The following is a 24,823-nucleotide window of genomic DNA, read 5'->3' on the forward strand; positions in this document are numbered from 1 at the left end:
GAGGAGGTTATTGGGAAATTGATCATACTGCTATTTCTGTCTCTCCATTCATCATCACAATTTGACACTTAATTAGATGCAGGGAAAAAATAGTCCTTGAATAAATAAAATGATGTCAGAAACGATGTTCAGTATTTCATTCACCCCAGTGCCTGACTTCCGAAAGTCAGTCAGTACTCAGAGGTGATCAGCTGTCAATCATGGCCTTAGGAATTTGCAAGCACACTAGACAACTTTGCAAGATTCACTTTCACCTTTAGCTGACAGAAAGAAGAGGGAGACATTAGAAATAGCAGGAATTTGCAGAACTCACTAAGACAGGCATCCCAGGTCTTTCTTGTCAAGTTTTCATATTGCCCCTTTAGCTGCTAATGATAAAGTCTGATCAGGCAAATTTCATTTTCCTGAGATGGGAGCTAGATTATAAAACACATACCCATCTCTGGATTTGGCCTATAAATAATATTTGCTTTTACAATTAGTCCTTTCCTTTTAATCTGTTAGCGTTTTAACAATCAGCTCAAGTAGGAATTATAGATGTCTGTTAATGGTTCATTAATCAAATTCAAGAGATCATAAGCTTTGAAACTTGAGAATGGAAATTTTAATTCTCTTTTGGACTGCCAGTCAGATCTGTGCCTATGGGATAAAGCGTTTTCCACTTCACGCCTTCGTCGTCTGACACAGTTTCTGAGGCCATTTGTTAATTATACCACTTGATATGAAGTCAAATTGACTTAGAATTCTGGCTTTCAATGAAAGGAATTATAGAGTTCAATTAATTCAGACTCTGCACATGTATAAAATAAGCATTTCTGTTTTCTATGACTGCTCTCATTTCCTCAGAGGCCCTTTTGGGGGATGAGTTTAGACATGGGGCCTGTGAGCTGCCTTATTTAACATGCAGGTGTGGCTAATTCAGCCATTTTTGGGGAGATAATCACAATTTCTGTTTCCTCAGCTTCCACTGCTGCTGTCCAACACACTGGTTTTGGAGGAGAGTTCAGGGTCAGAGGTTTTATCTGTCTGATCTCAGGCAGTGGTGAATAAGGCCAAGAGGCAGCATGACACCTTCTGGAAACTTGTTGATTGACTCTTGTTTGGGACAGATTGTCAGGCTATGTAGGGTCTAGATGGTCACCTGATCATCACTGATGAATTTGTCCTCCAGACATTTGCTCTCATTATACAATCCATGTATACTGAGGTCTTTGTTTGAACTTCAAGCTCTTGTCCACCTGTGGGTCTCAGCATCTCTATACTTTTTACTATGATGGTCTGCAAGAAGCATGCCTTGCCTGTTGCATATATAAGTCTAAGGAAGTACTGCCTTAGGTTCACTTTCCTGTTCTTTGACTTTTAAAGATTGGTTTTATTTTAATTATGTATAAATGTAGGGTGCAGAGGTGGGTATATGCATGTGAATGCAGGTGTCTTCAAATACTAAAACCATCAGCTCTTTTTGGAGCTGGCATTACGGGTAATTGTGCATCACTTGACATGGGTGCTGGGAACAAAACTCTAGTTCTCTGTAATATCAGTGCATGCTCTTAAGCACTTAGCCATCTCTCCAGGCCCAACTCTTCTTTCTTGTTATCCTCAGACAATGTTAAATATGCATACAGTCTGTGTTGTTAGAAAGCTTCTGTTGGGGTCACAGGACAAACTGGCTCTTGGGAACCACACTTCTTTGGCTATATCTATACTCCCTTACACCCTTTTTAGATTCTTTTCCCATAGAAGAGATACTATGGCTTCCTTTTCTTGGGCATCAAGTGTTGTTATTCCCAGTACATAACATAAACTGTCTGTGATCTCCCCGGCTATGCTGGCTTTTGATTGATCAATATCAATATGTCAGTAGAAATTTAAAGAGTTTTGTGCCTCATTTTGAATGGTCAACTTAGGGAAGGATGACCAGAAGGTACTAAAAATTGGATGGAAAATGAAAACACAATGCTTTAATTTTCTAAAGCATTTGGTTACAAGTAGATTAATGGTTGTGAATTCTGCCTAATGTTAAAAATATTAAAATCAGCGGGCCTCTTCATTTTTAAGAAGTTAATGTTTACACACCACAGAAAGAATGGATAAAAATATTGGATACAGGTCAACCTGGTGCTGGAAAGCAAATTGCTCGGTGTCTGTAAATTAGTCCCACACAACCGATGTTTTTTCTTCTGCCTATACTGTTGATTGATTTAATGTGTGTGTGTGTGTGTGTGTGTGTGTGTGTGTGCACGCGCGCGCGTGCGCGCATATACCCGAGTGTGCGCATTTGCATGCATATATACCCATGCCAGTGCATACACATGGAGATCAGAGGACGACTTGCAATGAATCAGATATCTCTTTCCAACATGAGAGTTACAAGGAATTGAACTTGTGTCATTAGCCTTGCCCATTGAGGCAACTCAACTCACTGGCCCCTAATATTTTAAATTTTTATTCTGAAGCAGATAACCCAGAAAACCATGTATTTCATTCGGTGTTTGGAGTGTTGTGTGTGGATATGCTTGTGTTTACTTTAATGTCAACTTTCTTTAGAAATGATTAACTATTTTCTTTCAGTGTTCTCATGGAGCTCTGCAGTGTGATGGGTTCTTTCACAGTGCCTGAGCTGTTGGGGGAGGGCTCCCTCATGTTCCTCATCACTCAGAATGAATCCCTGCTGATCAGCAGCGGCGATGGCAACCCAGTCCTTTTTGACCACCCCATCCCAATTCCACATTCACAGTGCCCCTGGGGTTGCCTTTACAGTCATTTAAAGCTTGTAAGAGGGAAAGAAATGAAAATTTGGCCAGAGATATATAACTTGATTTTTAAAGTAAATACTACATCTGTCTAAATACTGTACCCCAAACTTCAAGGGATGGAAATACAACCCGCATAACCAAACTTCTTCCCCAGGTCTAAGATTCTCTGCACATCTGAAACTCCTTTCTTCTCTGATTCTTGCTTCTCTGGTGTGCCTGAAACCACCCGGGGTTGCTTTGGGAGAGCGTTCCTGATCCATCCTTTGCTTTGCTCCTCTTTCTTCTCTTCATCCCTCCCACTTCCCCTCTCTTCCTCCAAATACAAAAGAAGTTCACATCTAGTTATTTCTGTGCAACTGAACAGTAGTTCTGTCAAAATGTGACTTCAGGCCTGTCAGGAGGCCAGCAGCAGGTAGCCCACACTCCTTTTAACTTCCTATTTTGAAGGGATTTACATACCTGAGAAACTGGGAAAAGTACAGTGTGTGGACTTTCTGTTTCTGGCCTTACCTTCTCCATGGAAACCAAATATTCCCAGGTAAGAGATTTCTTAATCACCGTAAAAAAAATAAAATAAAAAATAAATTTAAAAAATTCAGTCTGGGATTTGTGCTGGCTCAACTGAATACTATGTTAGTTGCGTACCTTGGGGAAAAATGAGGACCGCTTAAAAGCAGTATAAGAAATGTACATATGCCCTGTGGGATGCTGTGCATGGAAACCAGGGAAGGGCATCATACTGTTCTTCCTGGACATCCTTGTTCAGACTATCCAGTTTGAGCCAGTATGAATGCCTGCTTCCCATGTCAAGCCCAAGTCCTTTTTCCTTGATGTCTCTAGAAGTTGTTTGAGGCTCTGGAGCCACTTACCAGAAGGAGAAGGCTGCAGGATACTGTCTTACTGGTTGTTGCTCAAGGTGGCAGTGGTCATCTCGAAGGCACTGCAGGTGACCTGATCATGGTGGTATCTGCTCAAGCTCTGCAAATGATTCATTGATGATTATCCAGCTAGCACCGGCACACCTAAAACGTTCTTTGTCTTTTTTTGTCTTCATTTCCAGCCTGGATGTGTAAATACCACAGAAGTAGACATTAAGAAGTCATCCCGAATGAGAAACCCACACAAAACACGCAAGGTAAACGAACATGTGTCCTGTGGTCTTACTTGAAGAGTCTGCTTTCAACACATCCGTCTCAAATACCGCTCCTCTGATGTTAAAAAAATACTTCACTCTGGGGCTCTGTCCTCATAATTCCTTTTCCAGGGTAATGAAAGCAACATCTACCTCTCCTTATAAGATCCCAATGACTAACCAAAGCACATGCCATCAGAGTTTGCCCTGGGAAACCAATCAATCTTTTGGGCTTCTTTACAGAACATGGCTGAGAAGCTACTTTCAGAAATATAAGGAACCTCAAAAGTAGCTGCACTTGGAAAATCCTCCATCCAGCGAGGATGACAGCTTTTCCATGGCTGTGTAGATGGAGTTCCCTCTCAGTTAACTTTCCCAGCCTGGATACTCTAGCATCTTCCAAGACCATGAGTCTAAGTGTAGTTAGGGCAAAACTGCTTACAAATGGCTGAATGGTGCATGAGGGACTCTCAGATGACACTCCTTACCCCCACTTTCTCTGAGGGAATTCAGCAGTCAACAGGCCCACTGGTAATGGTCTCTTGCAAGAGGCTGCCACTGAGCTTATGTAAAGGGTTACAGTTTTTCTTAGAAGACCTTGTCCTACAGCACGCTTGGAGGCAGAAGGGTGGTGCCAGGAGACTGTGACAGGAGGTGGGAAGAAAGCTGGTATACTTCATTCCTCATCACAAGATAGGTGTCCTCCTGGAGCCCAGCAGGCAGGTATAGGAGATGGAGATGTCTGGGGAAAGAGGCTATCTGTAACATGAATCTTACAAGGTTTTATTAATAAAATCAAACCTGAAGCCAGGTGTTGGGGTGAATGCTGGGAGGTCAGAAAAGCAGAACAAGTCACAGCCACCTCACCTCGCCAGTTCCTCAGCTGATCCTGTCTCCTCAGACTGGAAGCCTCTGAGTCCTCATCCAAATGGATCTCAGCTGAACTGCTGCTCAAACACCTAAAAGCTTAACCAGCTTAACTAGATCCTGGTCCTCATGCCTTAAATACCTTTCTGCTTCTTGTCATTACTTCCTGGGATTAAAGGCGTGAGTCACCATGCCTGGCTGTTTGCAGGGTGGCTTTGAACTCACAGAGATCTAGATGGATCTCTGCCTCCAGAAGGCTAGGATTAAAGGCATGTGTGCCACAATTTTCTGGCCTCTATGTCTATCTAGTGGCTGTTCTGTTCTCTGACCCCAGATAAGTTTATTAAAGTGCACACTATTTTGAGGGACACAATATCACAGATATCAATAAGAAAATAGAGTGTTTGTTGGGGGAACATCTGAGGGTAAGGGAAAATCTAAAATATTAGTAACTACAGGAAGAGTAGGGGGACCTCCTCTTAACATCAATGTTTTGGTGACACACTTTTGTATGGACAGGACTTTTCAGTCTTCTGCAAGAGAATGCCTCAGGAGAAGAGCTATCCTGATCCTGTACACGGGAGCCTATGCATCACTTTTTAATATATATGTTAAATATGTGTTGATTCATATTATTATAATTTATAATTATATAACATATTATATATAATAAATAGCATATATATATATTGTGAGATTTGAAATAATTACATAATTTTCCCCTTCCCTATCTTCCCTCCCAACCCTTTCAAGTTTCCCCCACCCCCTGATCTCTTTCAAATCCTTGGCCTCTTTTTTAAAATTGTTGTTACATTGTGTGTGTGTGTGTGTGTGTGTGTATTCCTTAATATGAAAGTACAACCTGCTCAGTCTGTATAATGTTACCTGTACATATTTGTTTTCAGGGCTTGCCATTTGGTATTGGATAACCAATTAGTGTGCTCTTTCCTGGGAAAGACTGCTTCTCCCACTGTGGGAGTTCCAGAGATGCCTGTAGTTCTTTGTCTAGGATTGAGGCCCCTTGTGAGCTTTCCCCTTTCCATGCTAGTATGTTTATCAGTGTCTGACTTCAGGAACTGTTTGGGCAGCTATGTTGATGAGACTTCATGGGTGTAACTTTCCTGACAATTCCTGGAGACATAGTCTCACAGGAAACCCCGATTCTTCAGGCTCTTATAATCTTTTTGCCTCCTTTTCCACAATGATCACTGCGCCTTAGGTGGAGGAGTTGTGTTGCAGTTGTGTGTATCAGTTGGAACTGAGCTCCAAAGCTGTGGATTTCTATTGGTTCTGGTTTTCTTTAATGGTTTCTATCTATTTCAGAGATAAATTTCCTTGATAAAGAGTGAGGATTACTCACTATTACACTTATCCGTAGATATAAGGATAAAGATTTAGAATATAGTTATATTGTGAGGTATTTGCCAGAGAAGACTGCTCAGACATGGGCTTAAGCCAACAGATAGTCTTTATTAGAGATTGTAGAGTGCTCATCCTTAAATAAGACATCTGATTAACCCTGTAGTGCTCCCAAGGCTCAAGAATCATCATGAAAGTGGGAGCAGAAAGATTGTAAGTGCCAGACGTTGTGGAACATGGCTGTGAAACAGTTCTCCAGGCAGAGGACAACCATTGCACACAGGAACTCACAGTGGCTGTGCCAGTGTGTACATGACCTATACAAGATCAAACCAGTTAAAAATCCCAGCATGAAAAAAAGAACTCACAAAGTCACACCTAGCTGAGGGCCTATTGGAAACTGGAAGTTACTGGGGGAAAAGAATGTCAGTTTTTGTTTGTTTGTTGTTATACAGTAGGGTCTCATGTGTCCCAGGGTATCTTTGAACTCATTATGTAGCTGAGTATGACCTTCTGATCCTTCTTCTTCCACTTTCTGAGTGAAAAGATCAAGGATGTGTGCCACCATACCTGATTTTATATAGTGAGGCAGATGCTAGGCAAGCACTCCACCACTGTACAACATCTCCAGCCCCAGTGAACAAGGAGTTCTTTGTAAAAAATATCACACACACACACACACACACACACACACACACACACACACACACACACACACACTGGTCTCTAACCAGCATCAGTCATTCTAAGAACAACCCAAGGGTTGGCATCTTTGACAAAGAGCATTCCGTGACTCGAAAGACCTTCTTTTCTGTGGTTTTAACCCCCATGTAACTCCAGTAACTCCAGCATTCTTCTAAAGTGAAAGTTCCTACATAAAGATGAACCAAAACTAAGATTTTTTTCAGGTTTGGGAGATTTATTTCATGTTGGTTTTCTTCTTCCTTCAAAGATCCCAATATGGCCTGAGTACTTTTTCTTTTGAGGCAGTTTCCCTTCATGTTAGGATGGGAAAGCCACAGAAAGAATCACAAAGTCTATTAAGATGCAATGCACAAACATTTTGCCACTAGGAACTCTCTAAAACAAAGAGCAAAGCCAGCCCACAGCAAGCCCAACCTTGTAGAAGCTCCTAGTTCCTTTCATCTGCTCAGCTCACACCTCTAGTAGAGCCAAATAGAATTCAAAAGTCAGTCAGCTCTCTAAAAAGTGTAGTGTGTTCCCTCTCCTACCTGAATTACTCAAAAATCCCTTCCTGTGGCTGACTTGTTCCAACTTCAAGAAAAAAACGGAGGAGTAAACAAGGTGGAGCTGGGGTGTGCTGAAGTGCTCACTCACCCTCTTCTAGCACTAGACTCTGTGTTGATATCTGAACTGGGCTTCCTTGGCCTTCCTCCCAGAAAGCCCAGAGGAATAGGAGAGCTCTTCACATGCCATCACCTCACGCCATCAGCTCCTCACACACCATCAGTGATGGCAGAAACCTGAGGTGGCATGCAATGAAGTATTGGAAAAAGAAAGGATCAATGTGTGTAGGTTTAGTTTATCTAGCACACAGTTGCGGGTGGTGGATATTATTACCCCAAGCAGTATAATCTCTCTCTCTCTCTCTCTCTCTCTCTCTCTCTCTCTCTCTCTCTCTCTCTCTCTGTGTCTGTGTGTGTGTGTGTGTGTGTGTGTGTGTGTGTTTGTGTGTATCCATGTCTATCTGTCTGTCTGTGTGAGAAAGAGTGTGTGTGTTATATGTAATTTCATATAGGTATAAAGTAATGATTCCCAATGTATTTTTCAAGTATTCTTGGTGATATTTATCTCTTATCCCTCCCTCTTCTACAATGCCCTTTAGATTTTTTATAAGAAACATCATCAAATGAGCTTTGAGATAGTTCACTATGATAGCATTTGCTTTTAAGAAGGTGTCTGGGTACCAGGGGTATTTTGTCCTGACACTTTTCTTATTTTAATATAGTCAGTCTATGGTTTACAAAATGACATCCGAAGCCACAGTCCCACCCACACACCTACACCAGAAACCAAGCCTCCTACGGAAGACGAACTGCACCAACAGGTAAGTCTACCTGTGAAATGACCAGCTGAGGGTTTGTGGGACAACCACCATGCAGGGAAGAGAATGGGTGGAATTTACAAGGTTATTTGTATGCTCAACGGCTTTATAGAGATTTACAATTAGAAGGTAATGAATGGCACATGCCTGTAATTCCAGCTCACAGAGGCTGAAAGCAAAAAGATCTAAGGTTCCAGGGGAGTTGTGTTTGAGCACAGACGCTGTCTCAAAATAAAAACAAAACAAAATTTTAAACCAAGAGGCAAAAGTGTAGCTCAGTTGGTAATGTGTTTGCTTGGCTTGTGCAAGATCTTGGGGGCCAACCCCCAGCACTACTGTGTATGTGCATTGATCTGATTCTAAGACATGACCCTTGAAACATAAAATGTGTGGAAATGCTTTTCAAAACTCCTCACTAATTTTTCCCTTCTTTGCCTTCAGACAGTTTTTAGCGACCATATACCTGTTTTAGAGGTGTGTTGGCCATGGAGAATTGCTCTGTCCCTAAAGCTATGTCTTAAAGGGTGAGAGGGCAGCAGGTTGGGGTCAGAGTCCTATTTCTCACATGAGGGGATATGATCACCAACACAAGTGTGGGCACTCATGCTTCTGCAGCACTGATTTCTCTAACCTTTTGAGGTTTGCCATTATCAACACTGGTGTGTCATCATGGTCTGCACTGTTCCTTTGTAAAAGTCACTTTGTCTCCAAGACATACTCCAAAGCAAATGCCAAAGTCTCCTATCAAGTCATAGTTGGCTTAGTCAGAGGGACGATCCCCTACCTTTGATGCATTTTCACGAATATTTTACTGCCCTGTACCTTATCAATAAGTTAATGTTCCCCTTTATACTACATAATTACCATGAGGGAAAAGTAGTTCAGAGGCTTCTCTTCTAAAACTAGTTTTATCCCGTATTTATATCTATGTGGGCATGTGTCATGAGCTGATAAAATTACTTTCAAAATATATGATTTTTCACTCTTCTCTTCGGGTAGCCCAAAGATATAAAATTTGTTTTAAAGTTATGGTAACCAATAAAACTACATTTGTTTTATGAGTTAAGAATGTGTAGAGTAAGTGGATTCTGAACCCAGTTCTTTCTCGTGGATGTTTCAAGCCACCACAGCACTTTTCAAATGAAGTGACATTTTTTGAAGCAAGCATTGTGTTCAAATGTACCATGTGCTAAAGTTATCTGGCCATGGTTACATTCAAACAGATTATATACTTTAACCCTTTCAGAGATTTCTGCTTTTATTGTTTCCTAGCTTTAAGGTTTTTTTTTTCCTAGAATGTACTCAGCAAGGATTGGAATTTAGAGAATTGAGATGCCATGTTTACCTAACTATGTCTTCAACTTTCTTTTTCAGATAAAATACTGGCAAATACAGTTAGATAGACATCGATTAAAAATGTCCAAAGTTGCTGATAGGTAAATATTTAAGATACCGAGATTTTATTTTTTTTTAAAGATGTGTTTCTTTTTATCTTATGTGTTGGTATTATGTCTGCATGTATGTCTATGCACATGTGTACTTGGTGCCCAGGGAGGACAGAAGAAGGCATTGGATCCCCTGTATAGACAGAAGTTTTCCAGTGTCCTGCAGCCATTTGGTCCCAAATAAACACAGAGAGACTTATATTAATTACAAGCTGTTTGGTCTATGGCACAGGCTTATTACTAACTAGCTCATTTTTCTTAAATTAACTCATTTCTATTAATCTATGCATCATTGTATGTCTACTGGCTTTACCTGAATTCCATTACATCTTGCTTCTTAGGTGGCAGCTTGCAGCATCTCCTCTGACCCCACCTTTCTTCTCCCCATATCTCTCTTAGATTTCCCACCTAGCTGTCTCTTATCTTGCCAAGGTCAAAGCAGCTTCTTTATTAACCAATGGTAGCAATATATTTTCACAGCATACAGAAATGCCATTCTACAGCAACTCAGAAAATAAGTCTATTCTTAATTTAAAAAAAAATATATATGCTGTTTGCTTACTGTAGTAGTCCTTTCTAACTTTACCCTCCTCTGCTTACCATTTGGTTTTGATATCATTTTTAAAAAAAAATTGTTGGCTAGTGATGCCCATCTATATTTGAGACTAAATTTGTCTTTCAATCCTTTCTTCAACTTGTCTACAATCTGCTCTGCTATGATTGCCTCAGCTAGACAGGACAGGAAACATCCTCAACACTTACTGCTCAGGCAGAGCTGGCCATGTAATCTTTAAGGAGCATATTCACACCCATGCTCAGACTGGGAGGTAGAATCCTCAACCACATCTCCCTGACAGAACCATCGTGAGTTGTTGTATGTAGGTTGTCCTGGATTTCTTTCTGTAAATGGATGTGAATTCCCTAGCCATCTCTCTTCATGTTGTTTCCCTTACCTTGAACCAGATGTAACTTCAGGCTGAAAAATGAAGCTGGAAATCTTTTCTCTCTGTTTTCTTTCTAGCCTACTAAGTTATACAGAACAGTATATAGAGTATGACCCATTTCTTGTGCCACCTGACCCTTCCAACCCATGGCTCTCGGATGATACTACTTTCTGGGAACTTGAAGCAAGGTAAAGACATGGTCTCTTCCTTCCAAATATGTCAGCTATTTCAGAGTGTATATGAAATAGCAGAGTCGTGAGCTGGCTCCTTGTAAAGGTGATTTTGCTTTTTCTCTACATTGTCTATGACTTATCATTCTTAGTCAAAAAGAGATTCTGGGCACATGCTTCCACACTGAGATTTGCCCTGCTGCTAGAGTGCTGTTCTGCTATCAGAAGGCATGGAATTATAGTCATTCATGGAAACCTGAATGGAACCGTAAAACACTATGTTAAATGAAATAAGTGGGATATAGAAATAAGAGAACTACATGATCTTACAAAATATAAAAATGCATAAAGCTGAGAGTAAATAGTGGTTCACAGAGGCTAGGGAAAATAAGGGAGAAAGAGGCATAAGGAGAGATTGATTGATGGACATTAAATATCAGTCCCATGGAAGCTAGTAGCTCTGGTGTGCTCTTTGATGGTAGGGTAACTGGTGATATCTATGGGTTGTGTATTTGAAAACTCTGGACAAAAGGATCCTGAATACTTTCACCTTAGAGACATACTACTTAAGGAGATGTATTTAACCTAATTTAAACATTATAGAATGTGCATATTTCAGAATATTACATAGTCCTCCATATAGACATTTGAATTTTATAGATTCTAAAACTTTAATTTTAGAAACAAATTTACATTGCTAAAAGAACTGGCCCAAAATTAGGGGTGACATTTTAAAGATTTGTTAGTCAGAACTCAGATCTTCAGTTTTTAAAATTCAGCTCCTTGCTAATAAATCATTTGAAAAATCCTTATAGTCATATAGGTCTGTATTCAGGTAAAATGGATCCCAAATCCACACTTCCTTAAGGCCAGTACAAACATGCCTATATAAACCCCATTCAAAACTAAATGAACTCACCATCAATTCAGAGAAACTGACTTTTAAAGTCCCAAGCACAATTTAGAACCCCAGATTTCTTTGGTGAGCTGTGTGGGGCACTGTGGCATCAATCTTGAAGTTCATCAGAGGTGAGCTTCGTGTCATGTGCCTTTACAAAGACAGGATTAGTATTCAATAGCACTTCTGTTTTGTTTTGCTTTAGGCAGAGTCTGCTGTAGCCTATGATGTCCTTCAACTCATGTGTAGGCAAGGATGGTATCCAACTCCTTATCCTTCTACCTCCACCTCCTAGACACTGGGATTACAAACCTGTGATATCACATATGGCTCCAGGTTGTATTTATGGTCCATTTCTCTTATATCCAGCCACTGATCTTAAACATCTACCAATTTGGAAGTCTTCAGTCACAAGTTTTATACATATATAATGTGTATTTATACATATATGTTTATATGCATATGTATATATATGGAAGTTGGACCCCCGATCCATGAGTAAATATGGTTCATATTTAATTGCAGCTGAGTCATCTGTAGAAATGAGGTCTTCTAGGTACAAATGCGTCATTCCAAGGGTGACCTACACCACAGACTGCAACTGTATAGTAGTTGAAATGGGGCTCTGGGTAACAGTGGCTGGATTTTTGCCCCATATTCCTTGTATGACAGAATCACATTATAACACTTTATGCATCAGCTTTTTCATCTATAAAATTAGAGGAGGATGTCAGTCTCATAAAGTTGGTAAGAATCAATCCAGACTCTTAGTTACAAATTGTTATTAATCTAACTTCTCACATGTTCATGAAGAACAGTCAATCAATGATCTATTACTGTTCTAGAAGATAAGCTAAAAATTGGCATTATTCTAAGGTATACATGATAAAGAAAATAGGAAATGGCCCAGGCATAATGGAACATGTCTTTAATCTTGTCACTTGGGAGCAGGTACAAGTGGATCTTTGTAAATTCTAGGCCAGCTTGGTCTACACAGTGATTTTAAGGCAATCCAGGGCTATATAGTGAGAGGCTGCCCTACCTTAACCACCCTCCCAAATGGAAATTGTAATGAAAAAGAATATATTTAGCCCTATTTTCTCTCCCACAGCAAAGAACCAAGCCAACAGAGAGTAAAGCGATGGGGTTTTGGCATGGATGAGGCATTGAAAGACCCAGTTGGGAGAGAGCAGTTCCTTAAGTTTCTAGAATCAGAATTCAGCTCAGAGAACTTAAGGTAAGACACTTTTTGTTGTTATGAGCCAAAGAGCCACTGTTCTGTCTAGTTACTTTAGATGTAATAGATCTGTTACTCTCACACTATCACAATGATGGAAACAACTTTTATCTCTGACACTTAAAGATGGAAGAAAGATAGCGGCACAAAAGCTATCCCAAATGATCAGTTCCTTTTCATAATTTGTTTTTATATTTCCTCTGGATTTGTTGACTACATAAATTTAGAACTTCTAAAATTGACTCCATAAAGAATTACAATTCCCAGACAAATGTTTTGACAAAAATGGAAAATGTCTTTATTAGTCAGTGTTCATGCCATAATGCCCAACAGAAACAAAAGAGGAAAGATATATTTTGGCTCACAGATTCAAGGAATTTTAGTCCTTCATGGATGGCAGCAAAGCAAGACAGAACAACTCAGATCATGGCAGTGGGAGTGTGTGGCTAAAGTTGTTCATATCATGCTGAGAGCATGTACACACAAATTGTGTGTTTGTGTGTGTGTGTGTGTGTGTGTGTATTTCTTCTGCTGTCTTTTATATGCCTGTCATGTTTCTTTATTAAATGATAAGGCTCCACAGCCTTCTAAAATAGCACTACCAACGGGATCACACATTCAAGACATAGGGGGCTCCTTTAGGGAGCATTTCAGAGTTTAATCATAACAATGGCCAATAGTACTGGTACAGTTATTTTAGAACATCAGTATTAACTTATCAATATTAACTTCCAGTATCACTTCTCCAGAAAGAAAGGGAGTGACTGTCTCAAAGATCTTGGAACAAAGGTCGAAGGGCAGCTTCTTTATTATGTGCCTTTAGATACAGTAGAGCTGTTGTTTGTGATCACTTCTCAGCCTTTTAGCTACGAACAAGCACAACAGAGCTGTTAAGACTAACTGATGCATGGAGCAGAGAAAGAGGTCAGAACACTTGTTTTGCCCATCCATTGTCCTAAACACCATTCTGGTCTGTTGTAATATTTTCTAACTCATGGAACACCTAGGAAAAGCTTCTTAAAATATGAGGCATTTGAGTAAATGTTCATAGATCTGCTTAAGATGATTAAAGCATATGTTTTCACTACATGATTTTTTTTTTCCTTTTTTCCTGGGAGGTTCTCCGTTCATTGTTCTTTGAAACCTGATATCCTGGTTTTTCTTTGCCATGCCTTCCTAAGCTCTGTGCAATTAATTCATTTATAGAAGGATATTGGCATCTATTTCTTTTCATGAGAACTAAGCTAGCAAAGGACTGTTGCATTCTCTTTAGGAGCTAATGAGAAAAATGCATGAAGATAGCAGATGCCTCAGAATTGAAGCAGGATGACAACAGTCAGAACCGGAATCCTTTCATTTTCCCTTTATGTCTGTCATGGATTCTTGGATGTGATTTCTTGTTGTTATAGGGGGTTTGGAGAAGCCTAGTGATGCTTGTTGGGTTTACTGAATAAATTTTTCAAGAAAATAATGCTGAAGCCGAGTCCTTAAATAGGAGAATAGAGATGGATATCTAACCTAGAGCCACCATGAACATCTTAACGCAAGTAGCTTACAGGCTGAGAGTGGGTGATGAGAAGACAGACGACCAGGTCGAAAAGGAAGAGCAAAGATGCAGCATGGTGTGTGAACTCTGGGCTTCAGGGAAGAGCCAGGTCACTGCCAAGCCCTTACTTCTGTTACACCTTTGCTATTTCTTCTGTTTAATCCTATGCTGTATTAATTTCCCCAAAAAGAAATTATAGATATGACCTATCAGGGCTGAGGAGATGGCTCAGTCAGTAAAGGGCTTGCTCTGTAAACATGAGGATCTGAGTTTGATGCCCAGAACCCATGTTAAAAAACGAATCTGGGTTCATTGGCCAGCCACTCTCTCAAAATTTAAGGTGAGGCTGGAACTGTAATCCTGGGTAAAGCACTTGTGTAGCATGTATTAGACCCTAGGTTCAATCTGTAGTACTTGGATTGGATTGTTGATATAATTCGAAAAGTAAAGATGCTTTCCCTGAGACCCACAGAGAAAAGAAAGAACCAACTCCCACAAGCATATCCACATTAACACATGTCTCTCTCTCTCTCTGTGTCTCTGTCTCTGTCTCTGTCTCTCTCTCTCTCTCTCTCTCTCTCACTCACACACACACACACACACACACACACACACACACACATACACATACACTCACCGATAATAAAGAAAATGAAAGTAAAGAAAATAAAGAGGATGGCCACATTCAGGAACATGTACACGCAAATATTAAAAGTTACATGTACATATGTATTTCTTGAGTTGCCCATTATATGCCTGCCTATCATGTTGCTTTATTAAAGTGGATAAATGATAGAAAGACACAGTTGTGGAAAGCATTTTGAATTCCCAATGTATACTTATGTTTTATACATACTACTTCTCTGAGTATACTATGTAGTGCTTTGCCTCCATTATTTCTGACAAATAATGAATCCAATAATAAATATAGGCATGCATTTGTTCTTGCCTTATTTCCTAGATAATCAAAACATGTCTAAGTCAGATCAGCATCTTGTACAAGGTCAGAGTACACTAAGTGACATTTTCCTTTCTTATGAACCAATATGAATCTACTGCCCACCATGCCCCCAAGTCTAAACCATACCCTGGATTCCACCTAAGTATCTCTTTCCCACACCGAAGACATGGTGATCCAGAGAACAAGCAGGGCTGATTTGCAGTCAAATGACTCTCAGCACATCTTTCTCTAAGTGGGAGCAGTCCCCAAACTACAGAGTCTAGAGGATCTGCTCTTCATGGGACTGTACCAATTCAGTTATCAAGATGGGAAGAGTCAAGAGATGCTACTTACCCCTCTGCTTACTCTTGCAACACACCCTCTGTCTTCTGTTGCAAACTTTTTTGCTAAAACAATATGGTAATAGCAAGGATTTTTATCATTAACCATGTAAAGTTGTGCCAGGCAGTTTGAGATGTCCTTTGTGTAACTTACATCATTGAAGTAGTCTCTAGTTCCACTAGTTGCTAGTGGTACCCATGATAGATGGACTTCTACATGCCACTGTACTGATGAGGAAATCATGATGTGGGGATGTCAGGGGCCTCCTTAGAATCCAGCTGCTATCAGGTGGAGTGGGTATTAAAACTGGTACCCTCTCCATTTTAATTAGCTAAGCCAGCTGTGCCAACGATAATGATGATGGTACAGAAGGTGGTGCTGTTGTTAGGGAAATGGTGTGATGGAGCTGTTGTGAGAGTGCCATCTGCTCCAGATTTTCCTGGGCCAGCCTTCAATAAATCACCTCTTTACATCTTCACTTGCCTGTTCTCTAGCATGGGGAAGGCATCACCATATGGATGTTGTAAGGACTGCAAATACTTGGAATAGTACCTGCACCTATATACAGGTGTACATGCTCACATTAGCACCTCCGCACTTGGCTCCTCTACCCTTATTTTCAGGTCCATTTAATTGCTGATGTCAGTTCAGGTGGAGCAGGTTCTCCGTTCATTGTTCTTTGAAACCTGATATCCTGGTTTTTCTTTGTCATGCCTTCCTAAGCTCTGTGCAATTAATTCATTTATAGAAGGATATTGACATCTATTTCTTTTCATGAGAACTAAGCTAGCAAGGGACTGTTGCCTTCTCTTCAGCAGCTAATCAGAAAAATGCATGAAGGTAGCAGATGCCTCAGAATTGAAGCAGGTTGATGACCGTCAGAACCGGAGTCTTCTGGTTCCCTGGATCCTCTTTTTCCTTCCCCATGCCTGCGTGTGTCAGGACGATTTCTGGTTCAGCATTCTCAACTCTCTAGTGTGTGCGGCCTACAGAAACTCCAGGGTACTTCCCAGCATTGCAGCTATTTCAGTAGGGATCTTTTTCTTTGTTGGTGCTCTGTTTGCAGATGAAGCCCTTCCTATGGTGCTTCAGTGAAAGTGAGACTGTACAGGACCAGGGTTCTGGCACATCTGCTTTTAATAAAGGCCAGTGAAAATCAGTGGTTTTCAATCTTTCCTTCTAAAGGACTTTTTGAATTACTGGAGAGGGAGAAGCATACAAAATCAAGAGTTAGGGGGCTGGAAAGATGGCTCAGAGGTTAAAAGCACTGGCTGCTCTTCTACGGGTCCTGAGTTCAATTCCCAGCAACCACATGGTGCCTCACAACCATCTATGAGATCTGGTGCCCTCTTCTGGCCCGCAGGCATACATGTCGGAAGACCATTGTATGCATAATAAATAATTTTTTTAAAAAATTCTGTGTGCAAACAGGGCCTCCTTAAAATAAAAAATAAAAAAATAAAAAAAGAGTGAAGATCATCTCTAGCAACATAGGAAAGTCAAGACCAGCCTGGGCTATATACCACTACACCAGACTCTATCTTAAAAAATCAAAAATAAAACAAGCAAAAAATAACTTTTAAGCCTTTGAATATGACTCTTGAGAAAAAGGAAAGAAGGAAAGCTACTGGGATCCTGATATTGGAATCCCCAGAGAAAATGAGCTTGCTAGAGTAGTGAATGAACATTACAAGAATTCCCAGGTGTGCCTTTGGGGCTCAGAGATCCTATGCTGTTTCACAGGTTCTGGCTGGCAGTGGAGGACCTGAAGAAAAGGCCTATCCGAGAAGTACCCTCTCGAGTGCAGGAAATATGGCAAGAATTTCTGGCTCCTGGGGCCCCCAGTGCCATTAACTTGGATTCTAAGAGTTATGACAAGACCACACAGAATGTGAAGGAACCAGGACGATACACGTTTGAAGATGCTCAGGTCAGTCCACAGTCTAACCTCTCAGAGCCATGAGACCAACAGCTCTCTGCGTTGTTTAAATCTCAGGTAACTGAACACAAAATAAGCTTCACTGATTGAGGACAGAAGAAAGACATTTCAAAGTAAGTCAGCTTCTAGCCCTCCAGAATGTTTTTTGGGTTTTTTTTTGTTTTGTTTTGTTTTTTGTTTTGTTTTTTTAAATATAAACTTAGTGTTTGTACGTGACAATTCCATGGGCCATCCAGGATATTCTTGCATTATGCATAACTCTAAAACTAACTGATGGTTTCGCTAGACTTGGAAGGCAATGGAACATATAAGTTCCCCCAAACTGCTGCACACAGAGCAGAACCTCCCAGGTTTGGATCAAGTTGGAGTTAATTAACATATTCTTTTCTCTGCTCAACTCCATTGTCCATCAGCAGCCACCAGTAAAATTCAAGAGAGGCTAAGGGCATAGCTGGTCAGTAGAGCATTTATGTAAAAGTGCATAAGGCTTGATCCTCAGTCCAAAGTGAAGAGAAGAGGGAGACCTCTGCACACTTATTAGGAACAGATGACTAATTGATCACCATATAAGAAAAGAAAAAGCACATGGGTTTGGAAATTCATCATTTCACTAACCCAACAATTAATTTCAGACTTGAGCTTTGAGCTAATGTAACTATAGTAGATAATTTGTCATGGAACTGGTCCCAAGAGTGAGGTCTACCTGGGCTGCCTGGCTCTCCCAGCAGCTGTGGGTGCTGAGATCCTCCAGGATGAGTACACAGGCTTGGTGTCATATTATCCACTTCGGGCTTGGAGTCATCTTCAAGATAGCAGATTTATTTCAATTCTCATATGTTCCACATAAATTGTCACATTGTTTTGAAGTTATTTCCAATGTCCCCTTGACAGAATTCTATGATTAAAATGATCACATATGGTTTCTCCTCCTGTGTAGCTCCCAGCCCAATGTAAACATTGATCTGGAAAAGAAATGATGGACTAAAAGATCCAAATGTCCTGTGAACATAAGGTGTTCCTATTAGCACTACAGTTGCTGTTCTTTAGCTGCTTCTGCATTGGTTCTTTAGCTACCTGAGTGTCCTCATCATAGTGCCTCGTTCTTCCATTAAACTGATAAAGGAGCCCTTCACCCATTCTCTCTTTTCAGGAGCACATTTACAAGCTGATGAAGAGCGACTCATACCCCCGCTTTATAAGATCTAGTGCCTACCAGGAACTTCTACAGGCAAAGAGAAAGGTACTGGTTCTTTGTGACCTCTCTTGACCTTAGTTCCTAGCTATAATTAATAAGAGTAATATCTCTGCTGGGCCAGGGTTTCAATGAAATGGTAAGTATCCATTCTCTAAGACCTTCTCCCCAACCCATCCATTTCTAAGGGTCATTTAAGTTCGTTTTGTTTCTGTGTGTTGATTGCTCTGTGTATCATTTTTTTATTGTTTTTGCAGATGTCCATGCTTTACAAAGGATATTAGATGCTGTTTTCATGTTTAATATTAATCTTTAGTATTTCTAGTTAAAAGAAATGAAAAACTCCAACTAGAAAAAAGTCGAGTGCTGAAACTCAAAGATGGTTTGGTTTATTTACAAAGCTAGCATGTATGTTTATAGCAAAATATAAACTTACTTTTTTCAAGGATAGCTGCTAAGGTGCTATAATATTGGCAAATGAATATTTTCATTTGACTTATATCCCAAACTACTTAGTATCTTGATAACCTATTTCAAACTAGGATGATAAGCAAACACGTTGGGGAAGTAGTGGTAGTAGTAGACTTCACTAATTAGTTAATATTTGTAATCAAAGTCTAACTATACATAAATCCCTTCTGGGACCAATGTAACAATGACTAGAAAATCTGTAGAGAAAAATCAACATTATTCATTGTTTTTTAATGTTAAAAAACCCATAGATTATATTTCTAAGATTAAGTTACAGTTCTGTTAATTTATCATTTAAATTAATGTGAATTTTTTTTCATAGCCCATTGCTTTTACAGATTAAGAAAAGTTGTAAGTTGCTATACTACCCAGTGTGGCAATCATTAAAGTTAATTTTAATTAATTGAATCAACACAAATTTCTAGCCAACTGAAACAAATTTGAAGATACGCAGGTCAGTACATGAACTAACCTCTTAGCGCCACAAGGCTGACAGCCCTTTGCAGTGTTCAAAGTTCAGGTAACTGGATAGAAAATAAGTTTCATTGACTGAGGACAAAACAAAGACATTTCAAAGTAAGTCATCCTTTAAACCCCTGTGAAAGTGCTCAATCACTACAACTATAGGCTTTAATAAGAGACACAATCAAGTGGGATATTCATCCTTTGAGCAACATCTAGCCTCCAGAAATTCTCCATCAAATTAGTGTTATTAGCAAAAATTCAACCTGCATAGAATGTTAGGAGTTGATTCTAAAGAAATCCCACTAAATTTTCAGATATGAAGGCTTTGCAAATGTCAGCATAAAAGCTTGCCATATCTTTCTCATTTCCGCTTAATTTGATTTTGCTTTAAATCTCACCATTTTGTTTGCTTGAGGATAATTTTGGGATTTTATGATGAAATCACTCATGAGCAAAGAACCTGGATCCAAAGATGAGAAGCATCCCCTGGCAGCTCCATTGCCATGTGGTCATGGGTTTCATACCTGGGCTTAGTGTAGCTTTACTTTACCATACTGTCTTTTTCTGTTCTGTTTTTCTTGCTTTTTTTTTTTTTTCAAATGTTCCTTGTCTCCCTTAACCCTACCCCACACCACACATTTAAGTCTGGAAACTCAATGGATCGCAGAACATCATTTGAGAAATTTGCACAGAATGTGGTAAGTTTTTCTTTTTGAGGAATTACAAGTCATTATCTCCAATGAAAATTTCCCTGTTTTTAGTCCCCTTGCCCACCTTGCATCCTTTGACACCGAAAGTATTGTCTTTATTTAAACCCATAATCCTGCTTCCTACTTATCTTTCTCCCAACCCTTTATAGAGTAGAAAAAAAGCTGTCATGCAGGAACAACCACATGGGCTGAACTAAGGTTTGGAAAGAAGTGTATAGCATGATGTATTCAATGAAGGAATAAGTTACTCTTTGTGTCTGTGTTCCATGTATCCTTTTCCTTATTAAGGATAATTGCATGCATTTCTCTGCTCTTGCCCTCAGCTCTTCACTATGCTTAAAAAATGAAGACAATGAAAGTTGTGTGTTTTCAGCCTTTGAAAGGAGAAAAAGATCAATTAAGCAGTTTGAAGCCAAGTGGCTTTTGGTAGCAAGCCAATTTCCCTACCCTAAAAAAGACCCACCAGTTTCCTGCTCTTATTCTGTATTTTCCACAAACATGTTGGAGATTGTTGCATTAATCTAAGAAACCAGAAGCTATCCTCCCAGAATGTTCTTAGCCTCTTGCCATGTGTTTTGGTGATATATATATATATATATTTGTTTGTTGGGTTCTCTTGTTATTTTTATTTTATTTATCTATTATTTTTGTACTGTGCCAGCGCCTTTGGAACTACTTTCCGACATTGTGTATGCTCAAACTAAAGACTTCAACACATTTATTTTTATAGGGCAGAAACATCCCTATTTTCCCATGCCATAAAAACTGTACACCAACACTGAGGGCCAGCACTAACCTGTTATGAAAAGAGGTAGAACAATCTTGGTTTCTACTCAAGTTTGTCTGCATCATCTGTGGAGTTGTGTGGTTAGCTCCATGCTGCTCTTTGTATGTGTACGTGTGTGTGCTGTGGCTTTTGCTGTGATGGTCAACTTCAGTGGAGTTATGTGTGCTGAGATATAAGCAACCTGAATTCAACAAACTCACTGTTTGTTTCCTCCAAAGATCTACCACTCGATGGGAAATGCTAATCTGTTCTATATCTGTTATGACAGCATAGATTATTTGAACGACTTTAAACAGCTACGTAGACTTTGAACAGTCAATGTGATTGCATCAATTAAAAGGATAGAGAATGAAAAGTTCCCGGAATTAATCACAGTACACACTGCACAAAGCTTTGGCTGTCTCTATCGGAATCTCTATCCCTTAACAGAGGGTTTTCTTTTAAAATATTTCATAAGTCACAATGGAGAAAGACAATGACAAAATATCTCCCTAAGATTTTTACTGGGAAAAGAAGCCACAATATATCATCAGGTACTCTGTGAACTACTAAAGAATTATTTAAAGTTAATTCCTGTCAGATATAATGTGGAAAGATTGTTTTTTTAAGATTGTAATGGAAGTTTCTGTGATAGAATTTAAAATAGTAACATGACTTGGGGGAGATGGAAGGGAGATGTAAAATATCTTTTCTCCGATCCCAACTCGTATCTGGCCCATTTCCACATTTCTGAAATAGTACTGCGTGGTCCACACTGGACACCTTAAGAAAAGAAAAAAAACAAAACAAAACAACAACAACAAAAAAAAAACAGTAAGAAACAAGGGGAAGCTGGCCTTGATCAGCTCTCCCTTCCACCAAAATTGATAGTTACCAAATAAATTGCAAGAACAGTACTTCATCTTGGGAATCTGTAGAAGGAATAGAGAATAGTTCAAAGTGCCTAGGGGTATCAACAAAATGTCAGTATGCATGGGGAGCCCCTTCTATTTGGTGTTATGTGTAATTGGAGAATGCTCAGATGGAGTGACATTTAACTGTTTAATTGGATAGCTAGGACTCACTAATGTAGAAGTGCCAAACCCTCTTTAAAAGAGAGAGAAGGATAGGCTAGAAAGGCTGAATTAAAAAGTTAAATTTTCTCTCTCTCTCTCTCTCTCTTTCTCTCTCTCTCTCTCTGTTTCTCTCTCTCTTACACATACTCACACACACACACACACACACACACACACACACACACACACACACACACACACACACACACACACTACATATAAAACATACTAATTACTTTCACATATCCCTCAGAGAGCATTAATTCTTTTCCATCCGAGAATTTTTATTGAATATCCTGTTTGGTGTTGCTGTGAGGAAATCATTAAGGAAATTAAAGGACTCAGAATGAACCTAGGGTGAGTTCAGGCTCCACGAGCTGTACTGGGAATCATAAATATTGACATGCTAAGTTTTTATCAGAGACCATTGTAGGATCAATAAAATAGTTTCGACACAAGTAAAAACAAGAGATTGGGGGAGGGTAGTTTGCATAAGCATTCCAATGGAGCCCTAGGTGCTGGTGGCTCTGGTAGAGCAAGGGGGCACCATGAAGGACAGTATGCAAGGCAGGATGGAACAGAGGACCACAGGCATCAGCAGATCTCACTGTGAAACTGGGGGACATGAGATGACAGCACCCATTACTGAGATTACTGATGACTTGCCATGGAACAGGCTCTGTACCAGGAACATTGTGTCATGCCAATTAATCTGACCATAAAAGGTGGGAATTATAGTGCATTTTAAGTCGCCCATTTTATGGGTTGAAAAAAAGAATTGGGAGGTGAGTCTTCAAAGAATATGATTTTCCCAAAACCACACAGTGAAGGAGCTGGCTATGACCAAAACCTTATTTCCTATTTGCCACCCCGTCACAGCTTCCTCTCCAACTCAGATCCACTTCAGGTCCATGCTGACAGTTATTTGTTTCCATACATTTGTAACCTGGGTGATAAGAACAGAATCATGATGTTCCCCACTCAGGTCAGAGTCAGTGTTTTGCAACCAGCATTCCACAAAGCCAAGGGAACATTCATTAGTTATCTAACCTACCAATCACCCCCACCCTCCCACTCCTGCCAAGCACATTAGAGGACCATCCTTACAGCAGAGTTGCATAGTAGTAGCTTCAGTGTTCTCAGGATACCTCTTCCCTATCATATGTTTGTTGTGTGTATGCTCAACAATCCCAGGGTGCTTTGCTGCACGTGATATCTTGCTTTTCCAGTGAGGCCACTTCCCCAACATCAATCACTCTTTGTTGAGTAGTATAGCCAGGATTGGAAGGAGAATTTGCTTACTTGAAACTTGTTACTCTCTACAGACTGTGTTTGTTCTTTCTGCTAAGCCCAAAACAGAGGATATGAGTATAACTCATATTTGTGTAATGCCTTCACACTGCCTTGTTTCAAGGGGTGGGGGGCGGGGGGGAACAACCTAATTACCTGTGACATGCTCTTTTGTTTCTCCATTTTCCTTATTATTAGAGAAATCCCTTAAGGTCTGTCTTTCAAAGGTCACTGTGTCCTTTCATGCCCTCAAGTGTCACTCATACTAAGTTGGCTTTATCCTCCTCTCCTACGGAGCCTGTGTTTTACTGAGTGTGAAAATCGTTTTCTACCCACTTATCCATCAAGTGCATCACCATTTCTCCATCTGTTGAACTGCCATAAACTGCTTGTTTAGCACAGGAGCCTCACAGAAGAACAGATAGGACATAAGGTGGAAAGAGTGCATGAGGATTGATCAGCAATGCCATCTGTCAAGGTTCATAAATCAAGTATCAGTGACTCATCTCTCCCTCACTTGTGTGAAGAGGAAGTTGAATCAGCTTGGCTTTGCATTAGAAAAGTGGGCACTGTAGAAATGAGTTCTAGGGGATGTTAGTGACAAGTTCCCTGGGATTCAGCAAGCTAACTTCTTTTTGGAGGATAGTTTTGTTCTGTTCTAGTGAAGACATTTATCATTAGAGCCTTTCAAAGAATCGGTAGAAAAGCTGTAAAGGTCTTCTGAGCCACGCCATGCCTGCTGCTCTGGCCTACTTGTACAAAGTGGAAGCACTGAGCTTTGGCATTACCTTATGGAGACTGTAATTCATGGTTTAGAGTGGTGATAGAGACTTTATGCCAGAACTGATTCTTATTTTGTGATGTTAGGGAAACAATCCTGGGCCTCACACATACTGATTAATACTATACCACTTTAATAACCACACCAGGTCTCACTTTCTGAGACAATTTTCACAGGAGGCTAGCTTGACTGGGAAAAAAGTTAATCTTTCTGAAACAAATCTTCATTAGCAATGTAGCCCAGTAGTCTAAATATTTACAGGATAAAATACAAACATGAAGCATTAAACAATGAGAAAGATTTAAAACTTAATTATTCTTGAATGTTCTTCTTTTTAACTAAAGCTAGTAAGTTGTTTTTCTTTGTCAATTTTGAGATAGGGTTTCCCTTCATAGCTCAGGGTTGCCCCTGAACTCTCTACCATCTTGCCTT

The 24,823-nt window shown here is 39.9% G+C and overlaps 1 protein-coding gene across 5 annotated transcripts in view; it reads left to right on the forward strand.

Annotated features, from left to right (window-relative positions):
- The window catches only part of Rgs7 (regulator of G protein signaling 7), a 384,424-nt gene that overhangs the window by 345,327 nt on the left and 14,274 nt on the right, over positions 1 to 24,823 (forward strand). For 3 of the 5 annotated variants that reach the window (XM_036202166.1, XM_036202167.1, XM_036202169.1), the window contains 7 exons: positions 3,817 to 3,891; positions 8,084 to 8,182; positions 9,554 to 9,615; positions 10,646 to 10,756; positions 12,748 to 12,873; positions 17,445 to 17,631; positions 18,791 to 18,880. In XM_036202166.1, coding sequence (XP_036058059.1) covers positions 3,817 to 3,891; positions 8,084 to 8,182; positions 9,554 to 9,615; positions 10,646 to 10,756; positions 12,748 to 12,873; positions 17,445 to 17,631; positions 18,791 to 18,880 — 750 coding nt within the window. Of the gene's footprint in view, positions 1 to 3,816; positions 3,892 to 8,083; positions 8,183 to 9,553; positions 9,616 to 10,645; positions 10,757 to 12,747; positions 12,874 to 17,444; positions 17,632 to 18,790; positions 18,881 to 21,208; positions 21,290 to 24,823 lie in introns of all 5 variants that reach the window. The other 2 variants (XM_036202165.1, XM_036202168.1) reach the window with 1 other exon arrangement.

The sequence above is a fragment of the Onychomys torridus genome, chromosome 11 (assembly GCF_903995425.1).
Source record: "Onychomys torridus chromosome 11, mOncTor1.1, whole genome shotgun sequence".
Lineage (NCBI taxonomy): Eukaryota > Metazoa > Chordata > Mammalia > Rodentia > Cricetidae > Onychomys > Onychomys torridus.